The following is an 18,022-nucleotide window of genomic DNA, read 5'->3' as shown; positions in this document are numbered from 1 at the left end:
AAATTACAACACAATGTTATCTCTATATGATTAAAAATGATAACTAAAAAAATTAAATAAATTCTTTCCTGTTGGAATAAACAAAAATGGCCTTTTAAATGTTTTTGGTAGAAAATGAGCATTCTATATCTGGCTAGTGAATGAGTCTGCCTAGGGACTGTCTGTCTCCTGCTAAGAAATGTTTTAAGATCACAGAGATTGAGGTAGAGAAGACTTAATTTTTTGCACAACATGTATTGAAATTTTTCTTCACTTTATTATAAGACAATGACTTCTGAACTCATGATAAAACTGATATCTTGGCTTTACTTTTTTTTTAAATTAAAATATTAATTGAATTCAGGCTTTTACCAAGAAGGTAAGAGCTTTTTCTGTTTTGAGAGATTTTAATCAGCATTAATCATGTGTTATGCTTTTATTATGCATTACAGATGTCAGTTTCTGGCTCCCTCTCTTATTTCTTGCTTTTTTTTTTTTTTTTTTACCTTCTGTGAAAACTTAGATTGAGATCTCTGTCATCATATTGCTTCTATACACTTCTGCTGAGGCACCTTATGTTCTTCTGTATCTATTTTTAGCTTTTTCAGACCCTCAAACTTTGGAGTTAGATGTTTTGGATTACAAAGCTCCCACTAACTTAAAATTTGATTAGTATGATGTAAAAATTCAGAGTTTACTCAGTGAAACTAAAAAGCAGATGGACTGTCACACAACATCCTATATTTTTGTTTTATTCATTTTTACCTCTTACCAGTGAGCTGAGAGAATGACTTGGTAATGTTTCTTTTGGAAAAGTATTTAGTTTTGACTTGATTAATCCAAAGGTGTATTCTTTACTTTTTCTCTTGTTAACTTGTTCTAATAGTTAATGATTGTAATTGTTTTTAATAGTGTCCTATTTCTGATTTTTTTCCTACATGTGATTCTAGCCATTACCTTTACAGCAAAAGGTGCTGCAAGAGCCAAAGTGCTCTCCAGCAATATGCATTTTTCTATGCTCATTAATTTTTCTAGATTTTTTTATGTTTGACTGAAGCTGAGGTTTTAGATTGGTTTCATCAGTGCTATATGTAGAGGTATCATGAATTTTTTGCTTCACTGACAACCACATGAACTACGTGGATAATACCTATTGCCCTGCTTCTCAGTGGTGGTTCCTAGATGGTTTTTTTGAGTTACTATTTCTAGGATGTGTTGTAGACCTGTTATAGTTTATTTGACTATCTATCATTGACTGTGTTCATTGTTTGAAGTGCCCACCATATTTGGGCTTAGTTTATTTCTTGATCCACTCATATTTCTGTTTGTTACTAATAGAATCTTTTTTTTGAGTTTCCCATTACTTTTCTCAAGGTCAATGTCAGGCTCTTTGGCTTGGCCCTTTTTCTTAATGCTGGTTTGGCTTCAGAGCTTCTGTACTTTTTTTACACATCCTTAATTCCAAGACCTAATAAAAATTAGCATCAGTGAGCTGCATCTCTTTGTAGCCAGCTCATCAGGACTCAGAATGCGAAATTATCTGGGCTCGCTGGTTTTCTTACGTTGTTTATTAATCTTCTTGGCTAGAGATCGTTTGTAGAAGCATGCAGGAGATGAAACTCCTCTGCCTGTGAGATGAAGCTTTCCTGAAGATAATTGCTACTTCCAACATCTCCTGCCTTCTGAAATGACCTTACACTTGAGGCTTGCTCCTTCAGGTCTCTTCTAAGAAATATGTGATGCTGCTGTGATCCCCCTGGGTATGCTCATCAGCAGTTTGCTTGAAGACCTCATAATGCTTCTGAATAGAACTTCTTTTCTTTAATACAAAAATCATGTGGTCTATTTCCACATACTGTTCTGTTACCCTTCTCCCCCTGTAGGCACAGGAAATATGTGTGTGTGCATGATGTGTTTGTCTTCCACCTTTTCTTTCATTCCTTCAAAGGCTGATTTTTTGCAAGCTGAAAAACCAAATGGCAGATGAAAGATTCAATACAGCAAACTCAGTTGAATGTTCTTTCCCTTTGGATAGTAACTGATAGTCTTCACCTCTGGTTTGTGTTAGTTCAGTTTAAATGGTTACTTGTTAACTAGATGCATTCCTTACAAGTTTTCACATTATTTTCTCTATTCAGGCCTTCTTAAATTTTTTAAATTATTTATTTCTCTATTCTGAGTAGTATTGAACACTACTGCCTGCCTTGCTCAGAGCTATATTATGTGTAGATAATAAAGAACTTATTGCTGAATGAGACCGCTTTCAGAATAATTTTTAATGTGTTTTGTATCGGGAATAATGAGCTTATGGGCAAGTCCAGATGTGCCTGTTCTGTTCTTGGGTTGAATGTGTACTGAAAATGGTGCTCATGAGATGTGGGCAATGTTAAGTAAGATTATCATAAAAGTTGAAATGATTTATTCAGTTTCTTAGGTGCCTATTCACATCAACGGCACTGCAGTTGCAAAATCTGTTGGACGTGTTAGAAAGTATTTGTTGGTTACAGGTGATCTGAAAGTGCTGTTAAAGACTCTGGTGTTTTTTCAAGACAGAGAAAGACATTGTATATCTTGATCAAATTCAGATTGGCTACTCATATGGATGAACAAGGAGCTCCTGGGCAAAATCAAACAAAAAAAGGAAGCGTACAGAGGGTGGAAGTAAGGGCAGGTATCCTGGGAAGAATACAGAGAAATTGTCCGAGCAGCCAGGGATCAGGTTAGGAAAGCCAAAGCCCTGATAGAGATTAGTCTGGCCAGGGATGTCAAGGACAACAAGAAAAACTTCCATACGTATGTCAGTGACAAGAGGAGGATGAGGGAAAATGTGGGTCCCCTCCAGAATGAAATGGGTGAACTGGTTACCCAGGATATGGAGAAGGCTGAGATACTCAATGACCTCTTTGCCTCAGTCTTCACTGGCAAATCCTTGAGCCACACTGCCCAGGTCACAGAAGGCAGGGACTGGGAGAATGCAGAACCGCCCGCTGTAGGAGAAGATCAGGTTCGAGAATATCTAAGGAACCTAAAGGTGCACAAGTCCATGGGACCTGGTGAGTTGCATCCACGGGTCTTGAGGGAACTGGCGGATGAAGCGGCCAGGCCACTCACCATCATATTTGAGAAGTCCTGGCAGTCTGGCGAAGTTCCTGCCGACTGGTAGAGGGGGAACATAACCCCCATTTTTAAGAAGGGTAAAAAGGAAGACCCAGGGAACTACAGGCCAGTCAGTCTCACCTCTGTGCCTGGCAAGATCATGGAGCAGACCCTCCTGGAGACTACGCTCAGGCACATGGAAAACAAGGAGGTGATTGGTGACAGCCAAGACGGCTTTACTAGGGGCAAACTGTGCCTGAAAAACTTGGTGACCTTCTATGATGGGGTTACAGTGTTGGTGGATAAGGGAAGGGCAACTGATGTCATCTACCTGGACTTGTGCAAGGCATTTGACGCTGTCCCACATGACATCCTCGTCTCTAAACTGGAGACACATGGGTTCAATGGATGGACCATGCGGTGGATAAGGAATTAGCTGGATGGTCACACTCAAAGGGTTGTGATCAACAGCTCAATGTCCAAGTGGAGAACGGTGATGAGTGGTGTTCCTCAGGGGTTGGTACTGGGACCAGTGCTGTTCAACATCTTTGTCAGCGACATGGACAGTGGGATCGAGTGCACCCTCAGCAAGTTTGCTGACGACACCAAGCTGTGTGGTGTGTTCGACACCCTGGAGGGAAGGGATGCCATCCAGAGGGACCTTGACAGGCTGGAGAGGTGGGCCCATGAGAACCTCATGAAGTTCAACAAGGCCAAGCACATGTGGGTCGGCGCAATCCCAAGCACGACTATAGGCTGGGCGAGGAATGGATTGAAAGCAGCCCCAAGGAGAAGGACTTGGGGGTATTGATTGATGAGAAGCTCAACATGAGATGGCAATGTGCACTTGCAGCCCAGAAAGCCAACCGTGTCCTGGGCTGCATCAAAAGAGGGGTGACCAGCAGGTCGAGGGAGGTCATCCTGCCCCTCTACTCCACTCTTGTGAGACCCCACCTGGAGTATTGCGTCCAGCTCTGGGGGCCCCAGTACAGGAGAGACATGGAGCTGTTGAAGCGAGTCCAGAGGAGGGCCACGAAGCTGATCAGAGGGCTGGAGCACCTCTCCTGTGAGGACAGGCTGAGAGAGTTGGGGTTGTTCAGCCTGGAGAAAAGAAGGCTCTGGAGAGATCTAATTGCGGCTTACCAGTTTCTGAAGGGGACCTACAGGAAAGATGGTGAGGGACTGTTTATGAGGGAGTGTAGTGACAGGACAAGGGGTAATGTGTTTAAACTAAAAGAAGGTAGATTTAGATTAGATATTAGAAAGAAATTCTTCCCTGTGAGGGTGGTGAGGCACTGGCACAGGTTGCCCAGAGAGGTTGTGGATGCCCCATCCCTGGAAGTGTTTAAGACCAGGTTGGATGAGGCTTTGGGCAACCTGGTCTAGTGGAGGGTGTCCGTGCCCATGGCAGGGGGGTTGGAACTAGATGATCTTTAAGGTCCCTTCCAACCCAAACCAGTCTATGACTATGATTCTGCCAGTTGCTTAAGAAGACAAGCCAAAGGAGAGATCCTCTTTGAGGAATGCTGAAGCTTACCTAAGCAAAATACTGCCAAATTATAATGGAATAAATTGTTTTGTTCAGAACTATTTCTTAAACTTTTAAAAAGGGAAAGCATTTCTGGAGTGAAATGAGGGGATCCTTGGGATGAAAACTGAAGTCTTGGGAGCAAACACTTTTCAATCCCCCACTTCCAACCTGACAGGAGGAGGAGGACAGGGATACTTGCAGAGACTGATTTTTTTCCAAAAACTGTACTATTATTTGAGCTGAAACTCCTAATATTACAGCCTAATTCTTCAAAGTTTTTGTCTAACAATGTATTTTGAGTTAGTTTAATTTAATGTGCTTATTGGCTACTTGCAGCTAGTCCTTAATGTTGTGTTAACTATATTAACGTATCTCAAGGCTGTTGACATAGTTTTCCAACTTCTAATTCAGAAACACTGTTTTGCTATTTGCTGGTTTTTCTGGTTTTGCTAAGACAGAAAATTAAATGCTAAAAATACAGATGATCAATTTTTACTTGGAAAACAAAAGGGAAGATTCTTTGTGAACATGAGTGAAGAAGCTGGTACCTCCTCGTTGTGAAACAGACCCAGGAGAGGGTATGCAGTTTGGCTCCAGTATTGCTACTGGTTTATTATTTAAAAGTAACATTTGCTTTCCTAGAAGTGCTTCTGTGTCAGTGAAGTTAAGAGTAGGAGACACTGCATACAATGAAGTAAAATTTCACAGTCATAGCTATGAATTTCTCGCTTCCCTCCCCCCCCCCCCAGTTCCTTCATTGGGGGTGGAGCAGGGAAGAAGCTTCTGTTCTAGGCTCAGCTGTAAAGGCTTGTAGGAGCTTAGATCATGGTGAAGTTAATGTTAAACAAATTTTGCAAAGTAGAAGGTTTACATATTGTGCTCTGCATCGCTTGTAGATATGCATTCTTTGATCTTGTGAATTTTATTCTCTTTGTTTTACACACATTTGCTGTGACTTGACTAAGCTTGGTCTTCCTGGACTATACCAAGTGTTACTATAGGGATGTTATTCTTGATGGGCATAGGCTGTGCCTAGAGCTTTGCTATTTTTGTAATTACAAAACCATTTGGAGAAATGTGGTGTATGATAAGATTGCCTTGGCATCCCTTCCAGTTCAAATACAAAATGGTCGATTTAATAGAACTGTAAGTTTCAAGAACTTGCCAGACAAAAAAGGTCTAATGTGATGTCATGTGTGAGGAAGGTCTTTTTAAAAGTGGTTTTTTTAGGTCTGCAAGACTTGTTGTCATGGCTTATTTTCCCCAGCCTTTTTCTATCAGCTTCTTTATTTCAGCTTTGTTCTAGATGTGCTCCATTTTTTCTTTCCTTTTCCTTTACTCCTCTTCATTCTTCAGTTTTGTGTCCCAAATATTTTCTCAGTGAAAGTTAGAGAATTAATATGATATTCTCTGTTAAATGGTTCATTCTTTTTTCTAAGTTTGTATCCTTCCCTTTGCTCGTGTGCCTGCATGCTCTCAGCAGCAGTTAGTATGTGAAGTTCTGAGACTACGTGTAGTTGGCATACAGCTGTTTTATACAATGACCAGAAGAGTGCATCTTTTTCTTGTATAATCATTAGACAGTACTCTAGCAAGAGTGTTTAAATGGTCACTGCTCAGTTTATAATGAGTCTGAGATAAGACTTCTCTGTTCTTCTTTTAGAAAGAAAGAACTTTCAACTACTAAGAAAGATAGAGTGAATCATTGCCTAACAATATGTGAGAACATTGTTGCTCAGTCTTTAAGGTAAGACAATGTCTTTAATTTATTGCATTAATATGAGTAGAGCTACTTTGGACTGTTAGTTATTTGGAAGCTTCCTGATAATTGCTGATTTTAAATGCTCAACTTCTGTTAAAACTGAAATGGCACATTTTATTATTTTTTTTTTTACCAACCCAAAATCTGAGAAGTAATTTTAAGCATTGGTAGAGTTAGGCATTATCCTTCTACTTCAAACAGAGAAACTGAGGCACAGAGGTCAAATACCTTGCCAGATTATGTAGGAAAGAGCCAGGAAATGATCTCCCAACTCCTAATGAAGTGCTTTAATCCACTGAATGTCTTCTTTCTCCTCTTGTATAACTGTTGTAATACATGTGTAGTTGGATTCTGAAACCCCTTCAACAATAGCATTAATGTTTGCTTTTCATAGTGCGCATTGTAATTTTCTTATGTCTGTTTATTTAGAAATTCTCCAGAATTTCAGAAACTGCTGGGGATTGCTATGGAACTCTTTCTCCTCTGCAGTGAGGATGCAGAATCGGATGTCCGGATGGTTGCTGATGAATGCCTTAATAAAGTTATTAAAGTAAGAATGTTTATATAGTGTACTACCAGATTTTACCTCTTCTTGATGCAGTGTCCTGTATGAATTCACGATGACATTATTTTAGTTGCTTTTCTTATTATTGATAATATCTCATAATGCAAGAGGTTAAGTAAGCTGCTTTACTAAATTCTGTATGTGCTGTTAGGAGAGCTGTTTATGTCTGGATCAAGATAGTTAATTTGTCTTCTGTCATTCATTGTTCTAATCTATTCTTTTCTTCAGTCATTCATTAACTTTGGTCTCTTCAAGTTAACCAAAACAAGAATGTGGCCTTTTCTAAAATCATCTTGTTGTATGGGAGGAATACTCGTATAATAAGATACATAAAGATACTTAACATGAGGAAAGGTAAAAATTTTATTGAAAAGCTGACTGAAAGATGAAGTGGCTTTTCATTCCAAACTAGTAGTATGCTGTAGTTCAGGTAGTGTGACTTGCTGAGACTTGGAGGAGGAGCTTTTAGGCAATAATTAGGATAAATATGGTGTTCTGGAGATTGTTTATTACCCTACTGTGATCCAGAATGAAGGGCTTGTTGGAGAACAGCAGGTGGGCATTCATATGAGGTCAGGTAAGGTCTAAAACTTGACTCAAAGTATCTTAAAATGAACCTCTTGAGTAATTGCTGTGAGCTGCTGCTTCCAGGACAGGTTCACCTTCATCTGCCCCTTTTTTTTTTTTCCTTCATCTGCCCTTTCTTTTCTTTTTCCCCTTTTTTTTTCCTGTTTTGTGAAATACTTGACTTTTGAGTCAATGTAATGTACCTGCATAATTAATCTAGTTGATGCAAAGTTTAAGCACTTTAGAAATGTGTAAATAATAACCGTCTTTAGCATGAAGGGGTGTGTAGAAGTAGACAAACAGAAGGCCCCTATTTCTGTAGGGATTTCTCTCAGTTAAGTTCTCTTTGTTTGATATCTCATTTAATTAAGTTTTGGGGGTTGAGTCTGTGGCTGAAAGTTGTATGGAGAAAGCTTACTGATTATGTAGTGTATTCCGTAATGATAGGGAACGAGCGCAAGTGTCTTTTACTCGTTTTGCTTTGCCCTGTAGCACTTTGCCCTATTCATTCTGATTTAAATGTTTTTCCATTTGCTTTAAAAGATGCTCTGAAACAGTTCTAGAGAATGCAAACGTAATTACTTCTTTACACCAAATTCTTCTGTAAGCTAGCTATAAAATTGACCTCTAATTCACCGATTTATTTAATATTGTTACTTTCTGGCATGTTTCAAGGTAACTTGAAAAACTTAAATGGTTTTTTTGTTTTTTGGTTTTTTTCAAATCTTTGTATTGGTAATTTTGTTTTGTTTTAAAGTGACTTTAAATGATGGAGTCTTCTATCAGTCGTTAAGCTTGCCAGTTGGTCACAGCTATGAAATCATGATAGTTGTGATATTCCAACCATGTGGATGTATCGGTCTGTTATCAAAGCTGATCATAGTTTGTATTCTCTTTCTATGTTTTATGCCATGTGGAAGCAACTTAGTCTTTAGGCATATGTGTTCTCGTGTATAAATGCAGAGACAAAAAGGTCTGCGGTTTTATTTTTGGTCATGCAAGTAGCAGTGATGCTTGTGATAAGTGGAACAGAGGCTCCTAAGCTTGCATATTAGTCAACGTTCAGCTTTTTTAGTACCTCAGGCATTTTAGAGACTAATTCTGTTGCTAGAAAGATGCTTTTTATATTTTCTCTCTTTAAATATAAAAATATAGATGTAAGTATTACTTGTGTAACTATGCGTCTGGAGTTTATGCTCATTAGTATAATTAAAATTCTAATGCTTCTGTGTAGATAAGGCTGTAAACTGAAACAGCAAATAAGTTTAGATAAACGCTCTGTAGGTCATCTTTAAGTATCGCTATACTTACCTGTAGGATCTTCACAGACAGCATAAACGGCTTAAAATTTAAATAGCTTTGGTGATGCCTTTATTTAAAAGGAAAAAAAGACCAAGCTGGAAGTTACCGGGTTTCTGTGGGTAAAGTGTTACTGAAGCTGTCTTGTTTCTGAAGCTGTTGTACAATATTGTAGTATTCTCTGTGCTAATGATACTCGTGGGGCTGTTCACACAGATTGGAGTACAGTTGGTCTCAGTAATTGGGATTTATAATCTGTCATAATTTAGAGTTGACTGTGCTTATAATTTTTTTTTTTTTTTTCTGAGTGGGATGAGTTTTTAGATTCTAGCCTGATAAAAATACAGGTACATATTAGTAAAAAGAGTTGCTCCAGTTGAGAGTGTTGTAAGGACAACTTACTCTTGAAGCCAGAATAGTATCTGATGCCTTTCTGTGTTGCTTTGTAATACTTATATACAGGGGCAACAACCTTCTCACCTCACAAAACTTAATTTTTATGAGATTTATCCCTACCTACTGTAATCTCAGCACCTGTGGTTAATAGTTGGGTGTTTATATAAGATACCAGCCAGGTAAGATTTTTCTGGGGAATGTAATACCTTTTTATTATAATGACTGGTATAACTGCGGAAAATGAGGTATACAGTTTTAGTCTAGGGAAATCGTGCTCTGGAGCAACCGCACTTCACTGACCATGCTTAAGCAGCATGTGCCATGTAAGAGTAATCCTGTGGAGAGGTGAGCTTAATGGTTGGAGGTCAAGAAGGCAGATAGAAAATCAGAAATTATTTAATAATGGGGCAAGGAATAAAGAATGAAATACTAAACATTATAGCGCTGTCTAAATCCATAATGTAGACACTTTCATGTTGTATGAAACTCTAGTTTCATCTGAGGAAATGGTGGTGGAAATGTTCATGATTAGTATTATGCAGTAGGAAAAAAAATGGAAGGAAAGAATAATTGTATGTATGCAAAATATTCCATAGGAAGAGATTATATGTAGTTGAATTATTTTCTTCTCTGCCATTTGCAAGATGGAGGGAGAATGGTCAAGTTGAGGTGAACAGAAAATTACTTCTCAGTGCTTACTTTCATTTCACGTACCCTAGTTCTTAGTCAGACTGCAGGTTCGAAATACAATGTATGCTCTGCCACGCTATGCTTGATTTTGATTAGATCCTGGGATGCAATGCTTCCGGTGTCCAGAACACCTTGTAATAAATGAATACAGAAAATTAATGAAAGAAGGATTTTTCAAGGGCTGTTAAAGGCAATGGTACAAATACCACCTCAGTTTGAGATGTAATAGACTACTTGACAGTGGGGAAGTATAGCAGGGAATACCTCTCGCTGCTTGTGAATACTATTTTTGTGTTTTATTATTCTATTGACAAGTATCTATTCCTGGTGACTGCCAAAAAGCATGTTAGGTTGGCTCTGCTTGTAGTCTGATCCCATATGGCCTTTTTTGGGTAGAATGGGTAAAGCAGTCAATACTAACTGCAAATAACTGTTAGAGTTTGGGGAATTTGTCCACGTCTCTTTTGTTTGTGTGAAAAATGAAGGTTCCTCTCTACAGTTTTTAGCATTTTCCTGGTTATACATCAAATACAGGGGCAGTTAGATACTTCTGTGCCTTTTTTGAAGCTGTTTTATTGCAAGTATGACTTTATTCCTGTAAAGTGCTTCCCCTCTCATACGGTACGTTCTCAATGCATTTTTTGCAGGCTTTGATGGATTCCAATCTTCCTAGGTTACAATTAGAACTGTATAAAGAGATTAAAAAGGTGAGTTTCTTACTTTTGTGTCATTTTGAAGTATGCTATTTATTGTTTTATTATATTGGAATGTGACATTAGTATAAATAAATAGTGTATGTCTTTTAAGATGAAGGTCAAAGCTTTGGAAGGATCTGTGACTGTTTAAAGTATTACTCTACCCAGTTCCTCACTGTTGTCCCCATTGTTTAGATTTAACCATTCCTGAAAGCTTATCTGGCAGAAAATGTTGTGAACGTTTGGTGTGAACAGCAGCCTGAATTAACCTTAGTGACTATCTACCCAAGTGAATAAGGCATATTCATGATATTTGCTTCACTAACTGAGCTAGAAAGAATAACTTAAAGCAAAAGGGTGGTGAAAAGTACGTGGAGGACAGTGACATTCTTAATTTGACATAACTTCTTGGAGGAATCGTTTGATCAAGACCTGAAGTGCCTGATACAAGTTTTAACTACTTTGTTTTGTGAATGTGTGATGTGTACTTACAGCTTCTATAAGAAGCATGGGTAAAAATACTGAAGCATCTCTCTGTGCAGCAAAAGTCGCAATTTAATTATGTCCATGGGAAGAATTTTAATAATAGCCTTTTTAAGTATATGACTACAAAAGAAAAATGCTGTGTTCAGGACAGTATCACTGAAGTCATGTCTTCTTGCATCTATAAACATACAGCAAAGCTTGTATAGAGAGAAAATACAGGTGGTATTTGTCAGAGAGTAATGCTATTGCTTTCTGTTACATTTCTTCGGGAGTGATAGGACTCTAGAAAATAAAATAAATAACAAAAGCAATGGAGATAGCTTTTTTTTTTCTCCTGTCAGATGTGGACTACTTGTAGGCCCTGTATGAATGTCTTACGGTATTGTTATCCTCAATGTCATGCAAAATTTTTGAGGGTATAGAAGTGGAAGTCTAGCTAATTAACAAAAAACAACCAGCGTAAACAAAAATCTCTCTGAAGCTTCTGCACATTATGACTGGGTGCAGGAGGAAATATTTTGTTGTTCAGGTGGCATGTGCTTCTTGAATAGTTGCTCTCAGATTCATAGCAGAGGCAAGAGAGGGAGGTAGCAGGCATAACAGAAGCACCCAGCAGACTGAATTTTGTTTGTGCATCAGTTGGATCACTTCAAGAGCCATGCCAGAATCTGTTCTTTGGCTCTAAACCTGAGAAATGCACATTTTGTAACTCAGATGCAAGTTTTTTTTTTTTTTTTTTACTTGTCATGCTAACAGGACCGTGAACCTTTGATATACTAGCTAAAGAAAATAAGAAAGAAATGACGGTTTCTAAACAGTTCAGGTCTGTCTTTAGAGAAACTTGATTTGAGAAGCGTTCTTGTTAGGTTTGAACTACATTAGGTACACAATTCCTCCTAGACTGACTTCCGTAGTTTTCTGTATTTCCAGCAATACTAAGGAGCTTTTCTATATCCTTAGACACTGGATCTGAAGGCATTCTGGCTCAAGTCAGGTGCGCGATTGAAGGTGTCAGTTCAGACAAATAGATACTGAACTTCAGCATGCAAGCCATTATGAAGTGATACAGCTCAATATGTGGTTTTTTTCCTGTGTTTGCACTCAGGAGCTGAACATTACTTATTTGCATATCTCCACTGCTGTCAATTTTATGCTGCATTTATATCTCTGCAAGTGTTCCCGTGATTTTTCAGACTCTCATATCATCAGTGTTTCTTTGTTGGTTGATGACTTTCTCTGGTATTTTAAGCTGATTTCAGCAGAGTGGAGATCTCCAGACATTTCCTTCTCTTTCTTTGTGTTCCTTATTATTCGTTTTGGGTCACTTGGAAAATTCCTAATATCAGCTAGAAAAACAAAGGCAGTCATGGAGCTCACTTGACTTCCTTTTGGCTAAAGGAAATTTATGGCTTCCAGACACCTTACATTTCTATCTGATTAAGTAAAATGGTATAAAATAGCATACTATTGTATATAATAGTTATTTTTTAGGAAATGGTTTTGCTCAATGAGGTGTAACAATTACATACTCTTGTCTAGAATGGTGCTTCTAGAAGTCTGCGTGCTGCACTCTGGAGATTTGCTGAGCTTGCCCATCTAGTTCGGCCTCAAAAGTGCAGGTAAACACATCCTAGTAAAGAACTTTCCAAAGAACATTTAACAAAATATAGATGTTAACAAAATGTTACTGTTCTCAAGTTTTAAATATATTATTGGGAGATTGGAAGAATTCCTATTGTATTATTCTCTCTGAAGTAGCTTTATTTGACTAGTAGGAGTTCTTTTAGTGCAATTTTAGTTCTGTGCTGTACATGACTCTGGGGGAGAGAGGGGAAGACTTGTGATGACTTGTATTTTATTTTTTTTAGTGTATTCTTCTCTTTGGTTCTATCTAATGTGTGCAAATTGTATTCAGAAGACTATTGTTTTTTTTCTGTGTTCTATGTAGCTAACAGGCGCATTTTTTTTTATGATGTAGTAATACCACAGAATTTGATTATGACTTAAAAATGTTTAGATGGGTACAGTTGTTATGATCTCAAATTAATTTTTCTCCTTTGCCATGCTTAGGCCGTACTTAGTGAACCTTTTGCCCTGTCTAACACGAATAAGTAAGAGACCCGAAGAATCTGTACAAGAGACACTAGCTGCAGCAATACCAAAAATCATGGCAGCGTTTGGCAATTTTGCAAATGACAATGAGATTAAGGTATCTTTATTTAACCTATTAGTGCTCCCTGTTATATCTCAAAGCACAGTATGTTATCACCATTATCAATCAGATGTTACAGAAAGCAGTGTTACAGCTGCATGCCTGAATTAAGGCAAAAGTTGCCCTTGCTTGATGTATGTTAAGTAATGCTTTGAATGAATGAAAAATACATTTGCTGACTTCTTAATTCACTTCTGTCTCCTTTTCTTTCTCATAAAAAGTTAAGTAAGATATGTTTGTTTTTAGGTTTTATTGAAGGCTTTCATAGCTAATCTTAAATCCAGCTCCCCTACTATCCGTCGAACAGCGGCAGGATCAGCAGTAAGCATCTGTCAACATTCGCGAAGAATGCAGTATTTTTATGCCTGGTTATTGAATGTACTTTTAGGTAAGATTCAGGGGGGAAAAGATTGCTTCTGGCATAAGTCATATGAAATTTTTTTCCATGTAAGACACTTTTCGTATGTGAGAGGTTTTCAGGCAAAGCAAGCATACTTAGGCTAACCAGTTATACTGCTAATACTTTCTCCATTTTGTATTAAGTGAAGATATGACTAAAGCTATTTGTATCTCTGTGTGCTGCAATGCTAATTAAGTAATGGTGAAAAGAAACAGCCAAAGCTAGGGGAGCAAGTAGCCTGCTGGAAAATGAGGAGGTCTAATGGTTGTGGAAGAACTTGCTAGGAGTCTGTGAAGACTTGCATTGTTCAGGAGCTTGGTTGTTAGCACAGCAGGTCTGAGGAAGGAGGATATGACTGCTGTTCTCTGGGTTGTGAACACATACCTTGTACCTTTTTTAGAAGTAATGCCATGTAGATTCTTTGTTGAAAACCTAACTTAGACCAGAAATTAATTTTATTTTTCTTTTAAATAAAAATATACAAGTGTGTCAGGTGTTGCTTCCATATTTATTTAGCTGGGAAGTTAGCATGGTCTTTGGGGTGTTCTGCAACTCATGATGAGACACTTGTCTGGATTGTAGTGGAAATTTTTGCCTCAGTTTTGTTACTGATGAGGGGTTCTTTACTGTGTAGGTTATATTGTAAAAGAAGACAGATGACCAACAAATACATAAAGCATTATCCTGTTAGCCTTGCTGCTTTTACAAATGGGTGAAAAATTCAAATGCCACGCAGTGATTTTTCTCACTCTGTGCGACTTGAAAATGGTGTACTTCTTTGCATGTGTTGTTCTTTCCTTGCCTTAAAGGTGATGTTTTATAATGTCCTGGCAATGATACTAAATTCAGACAGGAGCACTAATAAGAACTCCACTAATTGATTTTTTTTAATATTATTTTTACTAGAAGGTTGTGTTTTCTTATGTAACTTATATTTGTTCTTAATATGTTTTGGTTTGACTCTGTGATTAGCATGTAGGTATATGGAGCAAGGCTCCCAATAATGGAGGGAGGAGACAAAAACGTAGATGTCATTCATTAGCATAGTGTGTGTGAAAGAATTACGTTTGGCCTTTAGTTAAACTGCCAAGTGGAGAGAGGAAGCAGGTGAGGGGAGCAAGAGAGTCTAGATCACTTGGTGAAAGCATGAGGTGTTAACAAAACAGAAATTTGTTTGGTTTTTTGAGTGAAGAGAGATAGGAAACAGGGAAGGTAAGACAGGTTCCTCTGACCATTTTCCCACATTACTTAAATCATTGTCAGGAATATTAAATAATGCATGTTTTCAAGTGTTCCTACAGTTAGAAAGCATTCTTAAGTTGCTGCTAGGGTTTTGGTGGGGTTTATTTGTTTTGCGGTTTGTTTTTTTTTTTGAAGAAGAAGCTACGGTATGGACTACATGAAATAACATTTGTGTTGAAACTAACCACTGTCATTAAGTGATTTGGCTGCTTCTTTTCTACCCCCAGGCTTGTTGGTTCCTGTAGAAGATGATCATCCTACTCTTTTAATTCTGGGTGTTTTACTTACACTAAGGTATCTCATACCTTTATTGCAACAACAAGTAAAGGATACCAGCCTGAAAGGCAGTTTTGGCGTAACGAGAAAAGAAACAGAGATTTCACCTTCACCAGAACAACTTATACAGGTAAAATATGAATAATAACCCTAACCTGAAGAGTACTAATTGGAAGGAAAAGAAATAAGTTTTACATACAGTATGATAAAGCACTAGTTTGATGTTAAACATTCCGAATTCTTTTTCTCAAATTCCTGTTCATCTCCGTAAATGATCTTTGGTCCAATGACTGGAATTATTGATAAATAATGACTAGAAATCCCGGAAAAATGCATCAGCAGTACTTGTTAGGTGTTCCTTAAAGAGCTAAGGAACTTCGTCATCATTATGGTGTTCTTTGATTCGATTCTTCCTTCTATAACAATAAACAGAAACAACAGAATTCTGTTAAAAAGGCAGTTGAGTGGCTACAATTAACTGACATTTTCTCCTTGGAAGAGTGTGGTGAAGATTAGATATAGCAAAAGTCAGTCTTTTTTTTTTTTTTAATGCATCACTAAAATTTAATGTAGTATATGAGAAGAAATACAGTACGTTGTGTCTTCCTAAAGACTTACTCCAGTATTTGTTGGGTTTTAGGTTTATGAATTGACTCTGCATTACACCCAGCATCAGGACCATAATGTTGTGACCGGAGCTTTAGAGTTATTACAACAGCTCTTTAGAACGCCACCACCTGAACTTCTCCATGCCCTGACCACTTCAGGGGGCATTGCACAGGTCAGTGTATCCAAAGATGAATCTGCCAGCAGGAACCGCAGTGGGAGCATAGTGGAACTTATAGGTAAGCTGTATTTTTTGGTAACTTGCATAAAAGGAGGTGAACATACATCACCAACTCTATTTCTTAGTGCTAATCAAAAGTATGAAAGATAAAATGAAATGTATAAAGTTATGCATGACTTTCCCCTCCCTGCCCCCAGCTACTGCAAAGGTTTTTTCCCCTCCTTTCTTTAAGTGGTTATACATTCATTACATTCATTGAATAATGAGTATTTTTTTACAGTTTGTGGTGATGGGTTTTTTGGTTACACAAAGCAAGTTAAGTATGGTGATAGATGTTCCCCCCCCCCAAATTAATGTTCTTCTCACCAAGCATCTGACAACTGTGATGATAAAAAGCTGACCTAATCAGAATTTGTATTAACTGATAACTCCTTGCTATCAAAACCAGCATGAAATTAAAGCATGACTTAAGTTTATCCATAACTTTTAAAATCAGCTATCAGTGTTCTTGTCTGTGAAGTGCATGTTCTTAAAATTATCTCTTATCTGCTACTTACCTGTTTCAAAAGAATCAATCTCTGATTGGATTTCCATAGGGACGACTTCTGTATTGAACTAAGAGATCATTCTAATATTGCTGCTATTAGAAGGTAATTCACTAGCCAGAAGCAATCATAGCAGTGAAATTTAGAGCATTTTTTTTAAAAGCAAACTTTGCACATGTGGCATAGAAAAATAAAACGTTGTTTGATGGCAAATGATCCAAAAAACTTGGCCTTCAAGAGCAACAAGTTTGCTATTTCTTCCTGGCTTTGGGCTTTTTTTTTCTTCCCATTTGTGGCTATTAGAATTCCTTCATGATTTCAGCAGCTCTGTCTCTGCCCTGATGTGTTACTTTCTGTGATTTGCAGCTGGAGGGGGGTCTTCATGCAGCCCTGTTCTTGCGAGAAAGCATAAAGGTGATTATTTTCAAAAACAAGTCTTTAATTGCATTCCTTTCTGATCTCTTCAGTTTTGTGGTTTTTTTTTCTTCCCCCTCCCCACTTCATTGTCTTGCTGAACTTTAGGTCTTCATTCACAATTGCCTTTATCAGCTGAGCTTAATCACTGTAAATCTTACAAGAATTCTGACACAATTTCTGATATTGCAATCAACATATTCTAAAATTATTCAAAGCAATGTAGTTCTTATTTTTGCTGTAGTTCACTGGCAAAATTATGGTGATGAATATTGATGCAATTTTCACTTTTAAAGAGCACATCTACAAATAATCTCTGTGAACAGGGCATTCTTCCTTTTGGTGGTAATACTTATCCTTTAATGTAACTCAAAATAGTTAACTGTCCTGGTTTTGGTAGGCCTGGTTTTTCTTTCACTAATGCATGTGTATGTTTGCATGCTTTGATATGATGCTTTTTCATTTCTTTTTCTGTTCTTGATGATTAATGCTATTCATTTTGTGTCTTACTGTGTATATTTTCATTTCTTTCTTCAATAGGTAATTCATTTAGCAGGATTTTAAATAATACAATTTGCTTTGAGGTATTTTTTCCCAGTTTGTACATGAAAGTACTTCATATCTAGTTATATGTTTACACTTTGCTTAAAACCAGTCATATCAGTACTGGAATCACTCTAGATACAGCTGTGTAACAGTTTCATGGCCTGTTTTAGGCGAGCAAAATGTTGCTACTACAGTAGCATATTTCCAAATATGTCCTCCCATTTTTGTGTGCAAGGAATCTTGCAATGTTTAAAGAATATACCTAAATCTGAATTAGTGGGTAGAGCTGGATGAAATAGTGCTTATGAATGCAGTGATAATAAATAGATTAGAAATGATAGCGTGAAAGAAAGGGTGTTCTGAAAGTAGATATTGCTGCAGCCTTCAAAGGTGAGACAGAATGCAACAAATCAGAGTAACAATGCATAACACTTTGAAATGAGAAATGGTAAATCATCATTTCGATACTTTGAAATGTTAGTAGTCTTCACTGTAACTTTGAAGTATGAATAATAGTGTAAGTTCAATTAAAGT

At 37.5% G+C, this 18,022-nt stretch overlaps 1 protein-coding gene across 5 annotated transcripts in view; it reads left to right on the top strand.

Moving 5' to 3' along the window:
• Nucleotides 1-18,022, top strand: part of HTT (huntingtin) — a 90,696-nt gene that overhangs the window by 2,304 nt on the left and 70,370 nt on the right. For 4 of the 5 annotated variants that reach the window (XR_012835426.1, XM_075752600.1, XM_075752597.1 and 1 more), the window contains exons 2-10: nucleotides 6,270-6,353; nucleotides 6,798-6,918; nucleotides 10,533-10,592; nucleotides 12,606-12,685; nucleotides 13,137-13,275; nucleotides 13,525-13,666; nucleotides 15,148-15,326; nucleotides 15,837-16,041; nucleotides 16,895-16,942. Coding sequence is in view for 4 of the 5 variants with exons in the window: in XM_075752600.1 (XP_075608715.1) it covers nucleotides 6,270-6,353; nucleotides 6,798-6,918; nucleotides 10,533-10,592; nucleotides 12,606-12,685; nucleotides 13,137-13,275; nucleotides 13,525-13,666; nucleotides 15,148-15,326; nucleotides 15,837-16,041; nucleotides 16,895-16,942 (1,058 nt within the window). In the remaining variant the exon portion in view is untranslated. The remainder of the gene's footprint in view (nucleotides 1-6,269; nucleotides 6,354-6,797; nucleotides 6,919-10,532; nucleotides 10,593-12,605; nucleotides 12,686-13,136; nucleotides 13,276-13,524; nucleotides 13,667-15,147; nucleotides 15,327-15,836; nucleotides 16,042-16,894; nucleotides 16,943-18,022) is intronic. The other variant, XM_075752599.1, reaches the window with a different exon arrangement.

The sequence above is a fragment of the Balearica regulorum genome, chromosome 4, assembly GCF_011004875.1.
Source record: "Balearica regulorum gibbericeps isolate bBalReg1 chromosome 4, bBalReg1.pri, whole genome shotgun sequence".
NCBI lineage: Eukaryota > Metazoa > Chordata > Aves > Gruiformes > Gruidae > Balearica > Balearica regulorum.
This window is presented reverse-complemented; position numbering and strand designations above follow the sequence as displayed.